At 38.1% G+C, this 18,165-nt stretch overlaps 2 protein-coding genes across 5 annotated transcripts; one reads left to right on the forward strand and one right to left on the reverse strand.

Moving 5' to 3' along the window:
• Positions 1–640: 640 nt before the first annotated feature.
• ankrd13c (ankyrin repeat domain 13C) lies at positions 641–12,987 on the forward strand. Its single transcript, XM_077717069.1, has 13 exons — positions 641–1,291; positions 3,511–3,552; positions 6,241–6,345; positions 7,294–7,379; positions 7,668–7,713; positions 8,034–8,100; positions 8,428–8,572; positions 8,768–8,899; positions 9,045–9,206; positions 10,006–10,085; positions 10,319–10,417; positions 10,891–10,991; positions 11,337–12,987. The coding sequence occupies exons 1-13, from the start codon at positions 913–915 to the stop codon at positions 11,465–11,467; spliced, it is 1,575 nt and encodes a 524-aa protein (XP_077573195.1). The 5' UTR covers positions 641–912; the 3' UTR covers positions 11,468–12,987.
• Positions 11,930–17,976, reverse strand: srsf11 (serine and arginine rich splicing factor 11). Of its 4 annotated transcripts, none has more exons than XM_077717072.1 (12): positions 17,684–17,700; positions 16,570–17,113; positions 16,241–16,350; positions 16,080–16,166; positions 15,961–16,007; positions 15,744–15,877; positions 15,569–15,644; positions 15,231–15,344; positions 14,805–14,891; positions 14,401–14,466; positions 14,148–14,319; positions 11,930–14,069 (listed from the first exon to the last, which is right to left on the reverse strand). In XM_077717072.1, the coding sequence occupies exons 3-12, from the start codon at positions 16,322–16,324 to the stop codon at positions 13,845–13,847; spliced, it is 1,092 nt and encodes a 363-aa protein (XP_077573198.1). In that variant the 5' UTR covers positions 16,325–16,350; positions 16,570–17,113; positions 17,684–17,700; the 3' UTR covers positions 11,930–13,844. The 4 variants fall into 4 exon arrangements, with proteins under 4 accessions (XP_077573198.1, XP_077573199.1, XP_077573197.1 ...); XM_077717073.1 differs by lacking the exon at positions 17,684–17,700 and having other exon boundaries at positions 16,570–16,690; positions 16,980–17,115; XM_077717071.1 differs by having other exon boundaries at positions 11,931–14,069; positions 14,154–14,319; positions 16,980–17,113; positions 17,684–17,976.
• Between the last annotated feature and the right edge of the window lie 189 nt (positions 17,977–18,165).

An 18,165-nucleotide genomic window follows, 5' to 3' on the forward strand; every position in this document is an offset into this window, starting at 1 on the left:
TATAAGTTTTACGGATTTATATGCGATTTATGAGTATAGTGTGTTTATTTTTTTTAATTATTTAAATGACTTAAACATTATCTTTAAAAAATGTAACATGTGACAGAGCTCTGACTGACCTGCCATGGAATCCAGAAATTTGATAGTTTCTGTAAAAATGAGAAGCAGGACCAATACAAATTCCAAAATATGTTTTCTTTATTTGTAGAGGAATCAACATTTGCTGGATTTTTTTTTTGTATCCAGTTTGGTTCTGCACTTTCATCAGTACCCCGTGGAGGGCAGGAGTGCTTCGTCAACAGAGCGTGTATACATTGAATAAACCACATTATATATAACTATAAACTATATTATAACATATATTTCTACAGATTTTCAAACCACTTCATTTTGTCATAATTGTCTGAGAAACTGAGTAACCGATACTAGACTTGCCTTTAGTCCACAAATGAAAAATAATGTATAAACAAACAAAATAGAATTAATACATCTTACATATAAAACATTGAATGTAATTAAACAAAATACACTTTCAATACAGTATTAGTCAGTCGAATAGTGTTTTTTTGGCACTTTGTTTTGGTGCGTGCCATGGCTCGTAATCTCACTGTGATAACTCTCGCGGTAACTCAAGGCGGAAAACACCAAGCGAAAACACCGAGAGACGCTCATGTTGTGCTGACAGCAGCGATGGGAGGATAACCAGCTTCTTTTTTTGTTTTCCCTCTCCGGATCAACCACCAAAAAGGAGTTTTTGGCGTTTCCTCAAGCAAAGCCCCTATTATAAATAGTCTTTCATGCTATCTTCTTCAAATTGGTTGATTGAAGACTTCCAGCTGGCTAACCGCATCAGTTGGCCCGGAGGGTCTTCGTCACCCTCTACTCTCATCACGTCTGTCTCCTCTTAAAAAAATGACCGGAGAGAAGATCCGATCCCTGCGCAAGGACCATCGAGCCGGACAGGACGACGATCTCCTAGAACCTGACGAAGAGGCAGCAACAGGGACCTTCAGCTCCTCCAAGACAAACAACAAGAGTAGGGCGAGTCGCATCTTTAGCAATCACAAGTTGGTCAAGTCTGTGTCCACGCAGCATCAACACCAGAAACTGAACCAACATGCCAGTGTCAACAACACGACATCTTCAGCCGATGTCGTTGACGACAACAACAAAAACCCCATCATCCGAAGTGGACAAGACTTTCCCGTCCACGAATGTGTGTTTCAAGGGGATGTGCGTCATCTTTCATCGCTCATTCGGACCCAAAACATATCCCAGAAAGACATTCATGGTAAGTGTTTGCTTAGTGACACAATCCACATAATTACTATTTAAATATCCTAGAAAAAATGAATTCAAGCTGTTTTAGTATGGCGTGATCATTTTCTATTACCATAATATTTAAATATAAACCATTGTTAGTTCATAAATATACAAGAAAGAAAACTTTAAAAAAAACATGTAAGTTACTTTGTGAATAAACATAGACAAGATTATATTAAAAACAAACTTACCCACTATGCCCTCTTTCAATCTATACATTTTTTAACACCATGTCATTAGAATCTTCCAATTGTTACATTAAAATGTAGTAACTACTATGTAGTAAAGTATGTAGTATAGTATATAGTATGCAGTATAGTATGTAGTATAGTATATAGTATGTAGTATAGTATATAGTATGTAGTATATATTATGTAGTATAGTATATAGTTTGTAGTATTGTATATAGTATGTAGTATACTATATATTATTTAGTATAGTATATATAGTATGTAGTATACTAAAAAAAAAACAGACAAGCATGGGGTCAACATGCAAACACCACACAAGAAGTCCAAAGCCCGTTATGCCTATTCTTGTATTCTGCAAATTTGAAAATAATCCCTTTATTCGTGTTTGAGTTATTTCAAACATAATCATACAGACAGACATGCACCTTACGTTGGTTTCACCTAAAGGCGGAGATAACTAGAACTAGATTCTGTAGAAAATTATCAGTATTATGGGAATCTCATCAAGTTCATGCTCATGTTTTTGGTTTGAAATAGCCCTGCAGACTTGTGGAAATTCCACATGACAGCACCAATTGGCAGAGAAAAGTCTACTCAAATAAAAACAGGATTTCCGACCAAACACGCCCTTGTCTGTACTGGAATGTGACATGTCCTCTAGTCACAGATCACTGTATAAGCAGCGGTCAGCTGTATTTATTTTTTTCTATTCGTGTGCCAGCGGGTCAAGCTCAGATTCCACTGAAATTGAGCTGAAACCTCACACTTCCTTCACATTATGCAGTGTCTTCATATTTCCTTAAACATTACATCTTAGTTTTGTCAGTTTAAGTCAAGGAAATAGAGAAATATTACATTTAGGGTAAGAACTTCCTCAGAATTTCTTTTAAATCTGGATTCTTTATGTTACAGAGACAATTTGGATAATCATACTTGCAGTGATGTGATTTAGGGAAACTTCAAATTGTATTCCAACCTGCCTTTGGCTTATTCAAAGACCACTACGCTCGCTGATAGACCCCTTAAAACTGAAGATTATTCTCATGCTGAAAAAATGTGGCGAAACATTGCCATTGTAGGGTGCTTTTCACCTCTCAACCAAAGTCTGGTGCAATAGGATCCAGTTGCATACAAACCCTAAAGGGGACAAGCCCTATAGAAATATTGATCGATGACTGTTACACAACATGTTATAGTTCTGAGATTACATACAGTATTTGTGTAATGAGTAATAGGAATGGGGCAATTGTTCAAGAAGTTAAACAAAATAATTCCAACTCATTGTGAATGTGACATTGCTTTTTTAATCATAGTGGAACCATTCTCAAAATGTTGCCACAAGTGGAAGCATAAAGTCTCTCACCCTAACATGTTTAGCTCTATTTATAAAATGAGTGATTAAGAGGTGTTTACAATTTTTAAACACGTAAAGTGCCTTAGGTAATGCCTGTGCTCATCGGTTTGCACATCTTTCCTTTTTATCATCATATTACTGGAATGACAAGTTCTTCTACTTTTATTTTCCACCCACACTCGGGTGCCTGCCCAAGAGAAACTACTTACTGTGAATGTGTTCGCCTGTTAATCCGAAATGAAAAGCTTTGGAGAGTGCTGCTTGGTTTTGCCCCAGGGATTCACAAATGCTTATTTTCAAGAAGGCATTTTGAAGGATGAACCCTTTACACTTTGGTGTTTAGTTTGTGAGGGTTCTTTTATTTTCCAAAACTCCCCACGTAGAAAATTCCTTTTCTTTGTTCACTTTTTGGCACCATGCACAGGCCAGGCCACTCACGACTGATTCTCATCATTCCAACTCCCAAAAGCTCCCCAAATTCACACGATGTAGGCTCCTTCTTACATTTGACTTCTCACATTTACAATTGGAACAAAACTCCGTTACTCTGTTACAAAAGTATGTGTGTGCTTTACATGTATACTTTTATTATATATTCTGCATTTTCAAAACTCAATACATTTTGCCTTCTCTCTTTTCCAGGAAACACACCATTGCATTTGGCTGTCATGATGGGACACAAAGGTGAGGTGCTATGTTTAGTGTTCAGGTCGTCTTTTGAGATGTTCACACACAAAACAAGCATTTTTTTTCCACAGCAGGTGACATAAATCTAAAATTTAGTGCATGTTTATGTTAAGAACACTCAATGGCAGAATATGATAAATTTTCATATACATAATTAATATGTTATGGTCTTTGAAGATTCTAGTTTAAAATTGATAGGATTTCTGATTTCAGTTGACTTGATGATGCTGGACTGAAAGTAGCAGTGTAAAATATTAATTCACTGGCCTTTTGATTGTGCAAGTAGGCTGTGGAACATGCTGTTGGAAAACACATCCTCCCTTTTTTACAGCAGTGAAAACCAAATCAAGCATGTTGACTTCACATTTGTTCTTCCAATGGAGCACAGTTTGCAATTGATTCCACTTTTCCACCACAGCTCGAGCAGAATTCAAGCAGCCGAGTAGAATTGCACGCTGTGGAATTGATTGGACTAATGAGATTGTCACTCCATTGCCTGAGCTGCTGGCATGCACTCCCGGGATGCACACATTAGACAGGGGGCCTACAGCATGACATCATATTGGGGTGTGGCTGTCTTGTTGATGCTGCAAAGGTTTTGTTTGTTTGGTCAGCTGTCCGAGTATCTTTAATAACTAAAAACCCATGGATTAATATTTTAAAACCAATGACCAAGAGCACTCAGTAAGTGCTTAGGTCCTTCCTAAGATGATGGGTACATTCTGTGATCCTAAAAGCCAAAAGAAAGAAAATAAATAAAAGAGCAGCTAATAGATACGCCATTTTTCTTTTTTATTTTAATTGTATTTGTAATAATTTAAAATTTTGTTTTCAAGTTACGATATTTAAGATAATTTTAATATATATCACTAACTGCGGCAACAGGCTGTCATGATTTAGTTAATTTAATCTTTCAGCATGTTTTTGCCACAGACGGAATATGTAATAATCTGTGCCAGTGGACCATCATCATGTTGGACATTTAATTTTTTTCAATTATACATAGCTTGTAGCAACATACCAAATGTGATACAAATGTGGGTTTCTAATGTACCAGCTGCATAAATCCACCCAGTTAGTTAAAACAATGTGACTTGGTTCTCATCTCATTTTCGGAACCACTTTATCCTCATTAGGGTCACGGGGGGTGCTGGAGCCTATCCCAGCTGTTTCCAGGCCAGAGGCGGGGCACAAGGAGACTGACAACCATGGTGACTTTGTTCTGTGTCCGCTAATTTTTGGGAATAAGCTCTGTCAGTAAAAACTAGCAGTTTGTCAACTTAGGGCGATAAAAAGTGTCTCCTAGGGTTTATATAAAATGTGTCTACCGAATGTTTTCATTACACAATCATCGGATAGCATATGTAGGTGAAAAGCTCCCAGGAATATGAGACTTACATCAGAGTGCACGTGTGTTTTCTGAGCAGTAAACGCCTGTCATCAGCTGCTTCATCCGAGAGCTCGAATGCAGATGTCTACCACAGCACAGGGCACAGATGTTTGATATTTGACTTGCTGCATAAAACCCCCGTGGCAGCTGCAGTCTGATTTTCTGGCAGCACTGCAGTGCTTTCTAATTCCATTAAATAGAGACCACCCGAATTGATCGATAGGCGGAGTAAGTCTTTTGAAGCCTTTGACTGTAGCTTAAATTTGATTTCAAATAGATTTACTGGAGAATGATTGAGTAACACACATTTTTTAAGGCATTATACTGGGATAACAATGAGGGGATTCTTAAATGTTATTCTTTGAGTCTTGTTTGTACTGATTCAACAAATTCGTTTTTTAAATGTTCTAACAAAAAAAACAACACAACACTCCTTACTTATGTGGTAGTAACCCCCCCATCACCAATATAAAAAATGCATGAACACTCAGTCTTTTTACTAATCTATAAAACATAGACAGTTGTTGAGGTACTTATCACAGTATTATCCTGCTCTCAATGGTGTCATCAGTGGGATTGACAAGTCTGCTGTTAGACAATGGTGCGTAACAGTAGTTTACTGATGCAGGAGCACTTAATGCACAGCCACATATGTGGCGTCTTTATCTGTCTCAGTCTTCAATTCATAAAGTGGCAAAGTAAATCAAGACCGTTGTGTGTTTACCTGATGATTGCACTTTGTTCTTTTGTGTTCCAAACACCACTAACATTTTAATGGGTTGTCATAATAATACAATTGTCAGCCGTATAACAGGCTTGCTTTATTTTGCAGCTGTTTTTTTCTTTCATAAGCCACTCACTGACTGGTAGCAAAAATTCAGTATTGTAGTTCTTAGTAATGCTGGCACAAACATTGAGTGGTACGATGCTTTGTCAACCTACTCCGTTTCTATAATGCATATGTTCTTACCTTACCAATGCAGAAGGATTGCCTGAATGTTCGCTTTGTAGCAAGAAGTTGTCAAATAACAAAAAGAGTCATGTGGAAAGACATTTCCAGATAATGCATGATACATTTGCAGCCGAGTACCTAGTTGGGAAAGAGAAAAAAAAGTGATTGGATTACTTCTGGAGAAATTAAGAAGCACAAAAAAGATTCAATAATTGGATTGCATCTCCAAACTCCAGTACTGATGACTGTTGTTTTGTTGAAAATTGGATTTCTTTATTGCATTTCTTTAATTTCATCAAAGCAATGCATACTTGAGTACTGACTGATTCTTTTCCTCCTGCAGAATGTGCCCATCTGTTGCTGGCCCATAATGCATCAGTAAAAGTGAAGAATGCTCAGGGATGGAGTCCCCTTGCAGAGGCTATTAGTTATGGAAACAGACAGATGAGTAAGTATCAGACTGCATAAAAAATAACTTTTAAAAAGAGTCAGTCCGGGTATCTTCCAACACACGTGACCTTGAAGGATAAATGCTATAGAGAACAGAATTGAGACAGCATTCTACTTCAAAAGCTGGATCAAGGAAAAAAATGTTTGTCTAGGCCAACCATACTTTGTAAACTCTACGTCATGCTGACCTGCTAGTAGCAGGCTGCATTCAAACTGTAATCTCAGGCTATTCTTATTCTAAGACGTTTTATCAAAGCTCTTGTTGTGTGGAGTTATTTTTAACCAGTGTTTGTGACCTACATTTTGATCGTTCTCACTAATGTTTCATCTGACTTTTTATTGTTTCCATTCAGCGTGAAATTCAATTACGTCTCGTAAACAAGTATTGTCTTGAGTGTTAGTTCCGGATGCATGTCATATTATGTCCTTATTTGCTTTCTTTCAAAGTTGTTTTGCTTTCAGTTTGAGTACGTTCAAGACAGACAGGCGTTGCTGTTTAAGTCTTGAGGAAGTGCTTCTACTCGAGAGTGACAGGCTACAATTAGCAATGATGGTTGTTGACACTTGATAGATTTATCCTCGATCTGGAATGGTTTTATCCAATTATAATATGCCCTTACAAAATGGACGTTGCATAAAAAAAAAATCTCTGATGCTCCAAATTTCCTGCAAACGCTTGTTATCATCAGCGTCCTTCATGCTGAGGCTTTATAATTATTTACTTTTGTATTTTACCCTTTTGTCAGGCAATTGACTGATGTTTTCTGACTGTTATGAATTTTCTTAACTTACGAGGACATTTTGGAGCCATCCTTCTTTTTTTCTTGAATTAATTGAAAAAGGAATGTTCTCCATTGCTCCCACTATTGTTTATCTAGGAATTCCCGCCTAATGGGACTTATGCTTCTATTTATTAAATTGTTTTTGTTTTCCCAACTAATTTTAGTAACTGCACTGCTGAGAAAGCTGAAGCAACAGTCCAGAGAAAGTGTAGAAGACAAAAGGCCAAAGTTGTTGAATGCACTGAAAGAGGTATGTATTACTTAATTATTCAATTGTACTCATGTTCCTTCCCTCTCCTACAGAGCCTTACCTTTACTTGTAGCAATTAGTTAAATTAACTACCATGTGGTCTATGTGCTATGGAATCAATATTTGGGAAGTTGAAGCAGTTTAACGGACAGATCTATTATTGTTGTCTCTGTTAGTATAACTTGTTTTTCATTATGCATGCAGTTTGGTCTTCATAAGGATCCCAAATAGAATTAGATTATATCGAAATAACTTATTATAATTGTTTTTTGTTGTTGTTTTTTTTAGCTTGGTGACTTTTACTTGGAGCTTCACTGGGACTTCCAAAGTTGGGGTGAGTCTAGAAACTAGACTCAAGATGACCTTTAGCAGTTAGGATTTGTTTCCCTTGTTGTAACCCTTACAGCATAGAAATATAGGTCGCAGCAACAAAGGACAAAGTGGTTGTAAGAATGAAAAATAATGCATCAAAATTCAGATGTTTTGTGCCTAGGGTGCCAAACAGTCAACATTTTTACAACTCTGGGTTACTTAATGTTGGTATATTTGCTATTTGAGCATTAAATGGTTATTTTCTTTTACCTTTTAAATGTATTCTCCCCACCTACAACTTGTTGTATTGTTTTAAACATCTGTTCATCTTTCATATTGCAGTGCCTCTGCTCTCCAGAATTCTACCTTCTGATGCTTGTAAGATCTACAAACAAGGACTCAACATTAGGCAAGTCATGTCAGCCAATGTAAACAATTGCAGTAGAAGAAATACCAATAGAAAATCCATTCTTTACAATGTGCAAAAAATAATATTTACATAGCACTTTTTAGTGTCTGAATTTGTGATTCGTTTGGGTATGGCATGCAAGCCTGGTTGTATTCCGTAGAGATGTTCCTGTGAGTTTTGAAACGAGGGTGAAAACATACCCTAAAGATGATGAAAACATGATTATTAAACACATTTTTAATTTGAGTTTTCAGTTCGTATGTTTTGTAAAACGACCAGATATAGTTTTTCTTGTTTGATTCACTATTTTTCGTTATGTGTTTGTAGACTGGACACCACTTTGATAGACTTCACAGATATGAAGTGTCAGCGAGGGGACCTTAGTTTCATCTTCAATGGCAATGCCGTGCCTTCGGAGTCTTTTGTGGTGCTGGACAATGAGCAGAAAGTATACCAGCGGATACACCATGAGGTTAGTAAGGTCACTTGAAATCTAACTAAAAGCTTCCAATGTTCATAAGAACCAAAATATAGCCTTTGCAAGAAATTCATATGATTTAAAAGTGCACAACATAAAGACCCAAGACTTTACAATGGGTTGAGTGAGGGTCATTACAAGAAACATTACCCACATGCTTTTGTTGACTCTTGTGGTTGACACCCACAGGAGTCTGAGATGGAGACAGAGGAGGAAGTGGACATTCTCATGAGCAGTGATGTGTACTCGGCAACACTATCCACCAAGTCCATCACCTTCTCCAGAGCACAGACCGGATGGCTCTTCAGAGAAGACAAGACGGTCGGTCCGAGCTGTTAACGTCTTTGATGGAAATTTTGAGATTATATGAGGGATTTTTCAAAATGTCACTGTGGGCATCTCATTTTTTTTAGGAGAACAAAACAGATCTTCCTTCCCGTTGATTAGATCATTTTTCCATCTCCAGGAGCGTGTTGGAAATTTCCTGGCAGACTTTTTCTCTGTGAACGGTCTGGTGCTGGAGTCCAAGAAAAGGCGAGAGCATTTGAGCGAGGAGGACATCTTAAGGAACAAAGCCATCATGGAGAGTCTGAGCAAAGGAGGGAACCTCATTGAGCAAAACTTTGAGGTGAGTCATGTCTTCAGGAGGAAATCACCACTTTTAACAAAACTTTTTACAATTTATAATGTGTTTTTTAATGTATGATTTTTCGAGACATTTTTTCCTAAGCATGATATTTATCAAAATGCTAATACTGGTTGCAAAGATTGTTTCACTTTGAGATGTAAGCACCAAGAAGAAAACCAAATGATGGGTTCAGGCAAAAAAGCAGCTTTTTGACACTTGGTATCTGTGATACTCTATTCTTTTGGAAATTTGGTGGGAAATCTCTTCACATTAGAGTCCAATCATTAAACTATGGTCAGTAATTTGGCAGAACTTCACTCATTAATGTAATTGGCCAACCTGTATTTCACCATTGTGAACATTTACTGGAGGTGATAACACCAAAATTAACACTGATCCGCAACCCTATAAACAGGACAGTATTTATTGTATTTCATACTTGTAGTATGAACAGGTTTTTCCTGCCAGAGTAATAGAAGCCTATCAAGAGTGATATTTTTGTCCGTAGGAAAGGTGTGTCACCCATCATTGTGGCCCAACCGGTCCAGCCTTAAAAAGCCAGGCATACATTTCAAACAAAACAACCTTCATACTTGCAGCTTTTGTTCTAGGTTTTGAATTTATGCTCCACAGTCCCATCTGGTGGTGCATGTTAAAATATTTATGTTACCTGTTCCCTGATTTGCCATTTGTTTACAAACATACAATAAAGCTAAGTTCTTGTTTTCATTCTCCATTCAGTTGTTATCTGACAAATAATATGATTGTTCTTCCCTGTGTCCACCTGCATGTTGTTCAGCCCATGAGGAGACAATCTCTAACTCCTCCGTCAGCCAACAGCATATCCTGGGAAGAGTACATCACTGCTGACAATGGAAAGTAAGTGTCTTTCCAGACAGGCAACCACTTTAATGCTTTTAGGAAAAAATAGAAATTTCATTAGTCATACAGTTTTTGGCTACACCTGCAAATTTGGAAGAGTACCGGTAAATATTAAAGGAAGGGCACCAAGCACATAATGGACTTCAGTTCGACTCACTTACTGAGAGGTTTTTGCTTCCAGTGAAACTACTAACCCCATAAAAATTGTGTTGTTTTTCTTCTTGGCTTAGAGCTCCTCATCTCGGCAGAGAGCTGGTCTGTAAAGAAAGCAAGAAAAACTTCAAGGCCACTATAGCCATGAGTCAAGACTTTCCCCTGAGCATCGACTCGTAAGTGATCACCCCCCCCCCCCCCCCACACACACACACACACACATTCCTCAAAATAATATCACAGCGACGTTGACGTGTCGATTCCTGTATTTTTCTGACTTTACGACACTATTATTTTCAACCATACTGTGCTTTCTAGTCCATTGCAGATTATTTCTAGATGTTTATCAGATAATAAGGTGCATGTTTTTTGTTGTAAGTATCGCGTAATACAATAGGCACACATCCAGTTTATATAAGTACAGCTTACGTGTGGAGAAATGAAGTTATCTTGTGAACTTTTATGGGTGTGGCTTGGGCTTGATATCGGGTTGATTTGCGAATCTGAAAATGAAAATCATGCCTTGTGTTTATATAACCAATAAATGGTATTTTTACCTGAGAAAGGATCCATCAGGTGACTGATCACGTGCACTTTGTCGCAAGTGGTTTGGTTGCAACATCTGACACAAGTTTTGTCTTGCCTTCAGGTTGTTGAATGTTCTAGAGGTAATAGCACCCTTCAAGCACTTTAATAAACTCAGAGAGTTTGTGCAAATGAAGCTCCCTCCTGGATTTCCTGTCAAACTCGGTGAGAAAAACACTTTTTTAAAACAAAAAAACAACATATACAGTACCATGTGAATAATACTTTTCCCTCAGCAAAATAACATTGAATCCTTTTTTTCGTAGTTGAAATGAATGGAAATGAGAATCTGTCCCAAATCCAAAAAACTTGTATTATAATGTGTTGCCACTAAGAAAACAGTACTGTCTAGTATTCTTCTTCAGAAAACCTATAGTAATAACCTAATTAAATTCAATATAGTTTGGTATTTTGCATTTATGTAACAGATAATTAGCTGCTCCTGGTGTGAGTTCATTGGTTAGCAGTGATCAGTTTAAAACAATCATTTTGAATGTTCTTTTCTTTCAGACATCCCAGTCTTTCCCACTATCACAGCCACCGTGACTTTCCATGAATTTCGCCACGACAGCTTCGATGAAAGCATTTTTACTATTCCCGGCGAGTACAAAGAGGACCCCACCCGCTTTCCGGACCTTTAACGTACACTTTAACGAAGTGAATGTTTACGAGGTAACCTTACACTACAAAAACATAAAATGCCCGCTTAGCTCAAATTGGGACAACGTCAGCAAAAAAAATATAGCAGCTTTGGTAATGATGATGAGGACAGTATTGAAAGCCATCTTTCCGCCAGGTAAAACAGATGAAACCCTTTCCAATGCAAAATAATTGTTACAATGTTTTTTAAAAATTATTCGGTATTTAATATTCTCTTCTTTTTGGAATTTGGAAGAAAAGTTTTCTCCTAGTGTGGGAACAAAAAGCACAATTTGCTGCAGATCCAAGCAGGATCATGCAATGCATCTAATCGCTTTGGTACTACCCCACTGTGGCCGTGTATTGGAAATACACTTAACACAATTCTGTTTATTTTATTTTATTTTTTTCTAATACCATTCCCAATTTCCATCTATGACAAAAACATAAGCCATACTGGACTGCTTGTACAGAAACAAGTGTTGCATCTATAAGTTTGTAAGAATCTTTTTGTTAAGCTTGTGAAACACTGAATTTCTTTTTAAAGGCGATACAATGGTTTCATGATCCAGAGTTGTACATAAGTGAATACATCTCTTAGATTTCTTACAGTTGGCCGTTTTGTATGTATTTAACAGTTCCACAGACGCGCTCAGATTCGTGAGAATGTACGTGTTGGCAGGATTTCCTCCCAAAATTTGACATCATTTCATTGTATTTGTAAAAGATGTGAATTATTGCCCAAAGAATTGTACATTTGAACGTGGTATGTAAAAACCAAGGGCTTCTTTAATGTGAGCTTAATGTTTTCCATTCACAAGTGGCATTGTCCTAAAGCATAAATATTTTTGTGTTAGGATATGATGAGAAAACAATCAGTGTATTTTTTTGGTGGAAAGAGGTGGACAAAGCACAAAAAATATAAAGAAACCAGAGGAAGAATTGTCACAACTGACATAACATTTTGCGAAATTGATTATATGCTGTACAGCAAATTGCTTTTTAGTTTTATCGTGAAACATATTTCATTTTTTTAAAGGGCTAGGATATTTGAAATAATGTCAATTTTTGGGAAAGCTTTGTAGGCCTACTGTTCGCAGGATTTCTTGATTAGTAATCTGTTTTGATAGAATTCACAAAATCTTTCTGCACTTGTAACATTTGCTGCAGCTTTTTGCTTCCAGTTCCTAAATGCTCACTTCTTATTCTGAGGCAATAGTAAATGCAGGTTTCTATGGTACCACAAAGTCACTGTATTTGTTATAATTATAACATTCAAAACTGGGATTGTATAATCAGTGTGTGTCTTGTGGAATGAAGACACAACAAGACTTTCTTCTGCACAATTTATACATGTGTGCGCTCTCTCAATCACTGTTCCTTCTGGTTATGTGTATAACAATGTCTCAAATCAAGAATTGTGTATTTCATTCCCATTTTATTTGACATGACAATCCAACATTATATTGGATTCTAACATGGTGGAAGTTGCTATTTTTGTATATAAATGCTTTTAAAGAAAGTTTCTTTTTAATTCTACTCTTTTGGAAAATAATAATTGAAACAACTACATTACACTATTTGGTGAAGGTTTTGCTCCAATTTTATTTTCTTTGGAAAACATCCCACTTCAATGTACTCACAAAGGTCTGAAAATGTAAACATGACCATATGTCAAGGCAAATATTTAATCATGAGGGGAGGGGGTAAAAGCATAGAAATGTGAAAACAACTCGCTCTGATGTTTCCGATGAGTATTTTGTTGAAAACTAATGTCTGGCAGGGAGATATGACACAAAAAGTACATTAGAATATATTATTTTTTTAATCATGACTAGTGTTACACATTTTATAGTCCATTCTGCTCACTATTCTATTTATAACAGTCAACCATGGATTCATGGTATCCACGATGGCTTCAGTTTGTCTCACTTTCGCTGGTGAATTCATTCTCGCCATTGTTATGCTGGTAACTATTCCGCAAATCATAGCATGAGCGGCAGGGAAAGTTCTTTCTAGCTAGAAAATAACATCCTTTTAATTGCCACAAACCAGGCGTGTTTAGTGACTAAAGGTTTTGCACGCAAAGTGGGTTTTCTACAAGGCATTGACATTTCGCATGCAACGTGGGTGCTTCCAATTACCGCATATCTCATTCAAAATGTTGTGGTGATCTCGCATGAAAATGCAGATGATTCCTCAAGGGCTTGGGCTCTACACGACCATTCCATTCGTGTCCTGTGGGCGATGCACGCAGACAGACATGGCTGAGCTGTGCCGGATGCTGAGTAACTAAGTCCTGGAATCTACCACTCTGTACTTTAATTAATCAGGCAGTTATACGTTGCCTTTATTTCAAATGTCTTGTATGTAGTGATCTTAGTCACTCATTTCTATGTCTTGCTGATAGTGATTGTCTCCGTTGATTCTGGACTTTTTGGTACTGTACTTCTGGCCATGTTCAATCTTATTCAAACATCGGGGTGATGAAGCAGAGTCCGAGTCGCTCTTTCTCTCCTCCTCTTCCTCATCCACCTCCTCGTCCTCCCCCACTTCTTTTTCGCTGTCATAATCTTGCTCCTCTTCGTCGTAATCCCGTGTCACCTGAGTACACAATGTGTTAATAACCACACGGTTCTGTTAGATGCTGTAATTAACACGAAGTCAGTCGACGTGACAAACCTTCACCTCGCCTTTGTCGGTGTCTGACTTGTGGTCGCGGTCTCGATCCTTGTCCTTGCTCTTTTTGCTGGATGAGCGTTCTCTCTGGTCTCTGCTTTGGTCCCTCCGCTCCCTCCTCTCACGGTCACGCTCTTTTTCACGATCCTTGTCCCTTTTCTTCTCCTTCTTGTGCCTTTGCACACAACAATGATATGGTTGGAACAATCTAAGGGAACATTAGAACATTTACACATGCTTTTTCTTTTCTGCTCACTGTTTGGGCGACCGAGTCAAGTGCTTCTTAGGGGACCCGGATACACTGCAGCTTCGCCTGTGCCTCCTGAAACAAAATACAGTATTACAAATCAACAAAAAACAGGACATCAATGCAGTAGCAGTTGTTTACTGATAAACAGAACTCTATTGATACAGACCAATTTGATTTCAAAGTTATTTTGGGGGGAGACGAACACTGATATTCAATATTAATGACATGTCTTAAATTGAGAAAAGTGCTCATGTCTTGAAGTTTGAGAAATCTTACTGTACTAGGAATCTAACATATTAAATCAATAACCCATTTTCCATATCAAGCTTTAATAGAATATTGATTAAACTGAGCTTTGCGGTATATTTCCTCGCACTGATTGAGTTCCCTTGATGCATTGCTGCTCTTACCGGGTGACACTGCTAGATTTCCTCACACTGCTGTAACTCTTGGGTGGTGTCTTTGACCTTTTCTTGGACTTTTCCTCTTTCCTTTCCCTGTATGTACATAAGTCAATGTAATGATTCAACGCGATTAATACACTCAGCCCAGAATGTTCACACAAATTAGGAAAGGTTTTAGCAAGCATAGTGAACCTTGCATGGGTTGGTACTGGACTACATACCAAAAATAAATGGGCGTTAATTTTTGGGAGGACTGCAAGTCATTGAAGGGTCTTAAATTATCAGTTGTTTACTTAGGGTTTAGTGACCAGCCAAGGTTATAACCCTTCCCCAAAGTCATCTGAAAAACCCACTTGGATGTAATTCTAATGAAGTGTGATAGAAAAGGGTGGAAGGACAATTTTTAGAGCTGTATGAAGTTGTTATGGTAACCTTGATCTGCTGCGTCGACTTTTGTCACGAGAGTGGGATCTCCTCCTTCGCGGGCTCTTGGACTTCCTCCTGTTCCTCGAATAGGATCTTCTCCGAGATCTGCTCTGGGATCGCCTGCCAGAAATCATTGATCAGTGTTCAGATTATAATTATGAACAGATGCGCTGTTTTCAATGTGTTAAGGACAAATTGGCATGCACAGATTGACCAAATACACTGGAAATAATAGAAGATGAAGCCGTAGCGACTACCATGTCAACAAAACTGCTTGTTTCTACTTTTAGTGTTAGCACTATTACCTCTAAAATTAGTAAGGAAAAAAAGAAAAATGTTGTCACCTATGCTTTGAACGAGATCTGGACCGCTTGCGTCGTGACCGGGACCGAGAACGTTTGCGTTTGTCATCTTTCTTACCTAAACAAAAAGTCAATAAAGGAAAAAATTCGGACTGTTAAAGATAATTGCATTTTTTTTGCTCCATCAACCTGTAAGTCTGAGAATCTGGGAACTCACTTCCTGGTTCGATGGCAGCAGAAATGATGGATTGAGCCTCTCTGACTCGCTTCATGGCTTCTTCAATTTCTTTGTTGGCGCTGTCATTCTTCAAGCCAGGGTTTAGGTTCAACCCAGCTGCAAGTGGATTCACCCTGCAAAAAAAAAACCCAACCCAAAACAATTAGTTTTAAGTCAAATAAATATACAAGGATTATTTGACAATGTAGCTTCCTACTTTGGATCCATTGACTGCATGAGCTTCAGGAAATCTGCAGAAAGAGCCTGAAAGACATAACATTGCACTAAATCATTTTTTTTGTATGTTTACTTGTATGCAAGGTGTTTTCTTTTTACCTGGGGGCCCACGTTCGGCCCTGCTATTCCCATGGCAGCCATTTGCTCCAAGTTGGAAGCTCCAAACCCACTAAATGTCCCTCCCATCTGCAACATGACCCATATTTCATCATTTCATACATATAGGCCACAGCTGTCTCGATGTATTTGCGGAAACTCACCAAAGCCAGAGGATTGGGTGTTGGAAGAAGGCCTGCACCCGGCATCATTCCCGCCAAGGCGTTGGCTGGCGCCAGCAATGACATGGCTTTAGATTCGTCAGGGATGACTCCTGGAAAAGTAAGAGAGTTCTTAAGCACAAGCAAATCAGTAAACAAGCACAACTGACAAGACTTGCAGACAAGCCACCACAGTTCAAAATCACAGGTTGTCTTGTCTGCAAATCTTCAATTCATGACTTGTTCTTTTGTCAGTATGATTGTATAATTAGCTGCTAGGAGTTGGATAGTCACAATACACACTGGGTTCAACACTACCAAGTTTTTTTCACCTGCACTTGTTTTTTAAGTCATGAACCAAACGTAAGCAAGCACAGCCAGTTGTCCCGTGGGATGTGCTCTCAACTTTCATTAGGTGTTTTTATGAACAAGCGACTCGCGCCGGCTGCTTCGCTATAAAGCACACAGAAACATTGAGATACAGAAAACAAAGTTTGTGATTTGGATGTGGACAAGGGAACAGTTCAACAGCACTTACCAATACACACACAAGAAAAGGCTCATTCATATTACCTTTTCTGGGCTTTTTCAAATTTTCACTGTGCCGAATAACTTGTTATTCCAGCAAAGACTTGATTTGTCAGACAAGTAAGAAAAATGAGCGCATGATGGCTCTCGTTGTGTTTGAATGTCATCAAATCCAAACATAATGTCTGATAGAGTGCAGGAGATGGACACAAACCTTCTGCAAATGGCACCACGATCAAGGCCCGGTCCACGAAGACGGTGTTGGTCAAGTGCTGGGAGACTCCCACTGAATCAGACTCGAGGAACTTTACAAAACAGACACGTGAAGTCACAGGCAAGGGAGAGTCACTGAAAGAAAACACATGCATGTTGTGCAAAGCATACATACAGGGACAACCCAACCTTATTAAATGAAGACAGTCATCTCTAAGAGAAACTGTCTAAAGTGGTTTATACTAAATGTGTCCTTAAGACCTTTTGCAGGAGGTGTGTTGTTGTTGTTGTTGTTGTTGTTTTTAGGGGGGTCAACAAAGACTAAATAATCATTTTCTGTATAATTGTATTGTGTATTTTTAGCAGGACATTGAGTTCATACTGTGATGAAACACTTACAGATGAGATCCATTTTTAAAAATAAAATAAACTTATCATCAATGGCCATACATTACATCCACACAAAGATCTAACAAAATTAGAAAAAAAACATCATCATTGGGGAATAATTAACATAAGTAAAAACATTCCTGACAAGTTGATGGCAAAAATTCTGGACATCCAGATTTTAAATCGGGATGATGTTCTGATGAGCAACTCATCCGCGGATCCAGGTATTGATTAGCCTTATCTGTCACCGAGGCCCACTCCATTCATCTCAGGAGGAACCAACGAGACACAGACATTGCATGCAAAGACACTCACTCTGACGGAAAGAGGTGAAGCTCTTCTATGTTTCCCAGAAACCCGAACAGAGTCCTCATTTGTTCCGAGGTTGTGCTCGGAGAGACGTTTGTCACCTGAACGACGTGCGTGCAGGTATTCATCTTGAAGACCCGTAAATGAAGCACTAAAGGTAAATCGCGTTTAAACAAGGACTAGACACATACAAAAAATGGAAATAGTATTGGTAATTGGATAGATCGCTGTCATTTATTAGGACTGAGATGACGATGATGCGCAGAGGATGGATGCAGAAAATGTAAACATGAAGGAAGCATGCCACATTCAGGTGCACTGAATAAAATCGGAATTTAGCTTTTAAGAAGTTCCCTCCGAATTATATTTATCGACACAATGTTATTCTAGCTAAGGAATTACATCCTTGTAACTACAAAAATCATAAAACTCTTACGTGTTCTGTTGTTGTGGGGATATTGTAACAGTTCATTCAGCGAAGTTTTTTT

This window comes from Stigmatopora nigra, chromosome 5 (genome assembly GCF_051989575.1).
Source record: "Stigmatopora nigra isolate UIUO_SnigA chromosome 5, RoL_Snig_1.1, whole genome shotgun sequence".
In the NCBI taxonomy this organism is placed as follows: Eukaryota; Metazoa; Chordata; class Actinopteri; order Syngnathiformes; family Syngnathidae; genus Stigmatopora; species Stigmatopora nigra.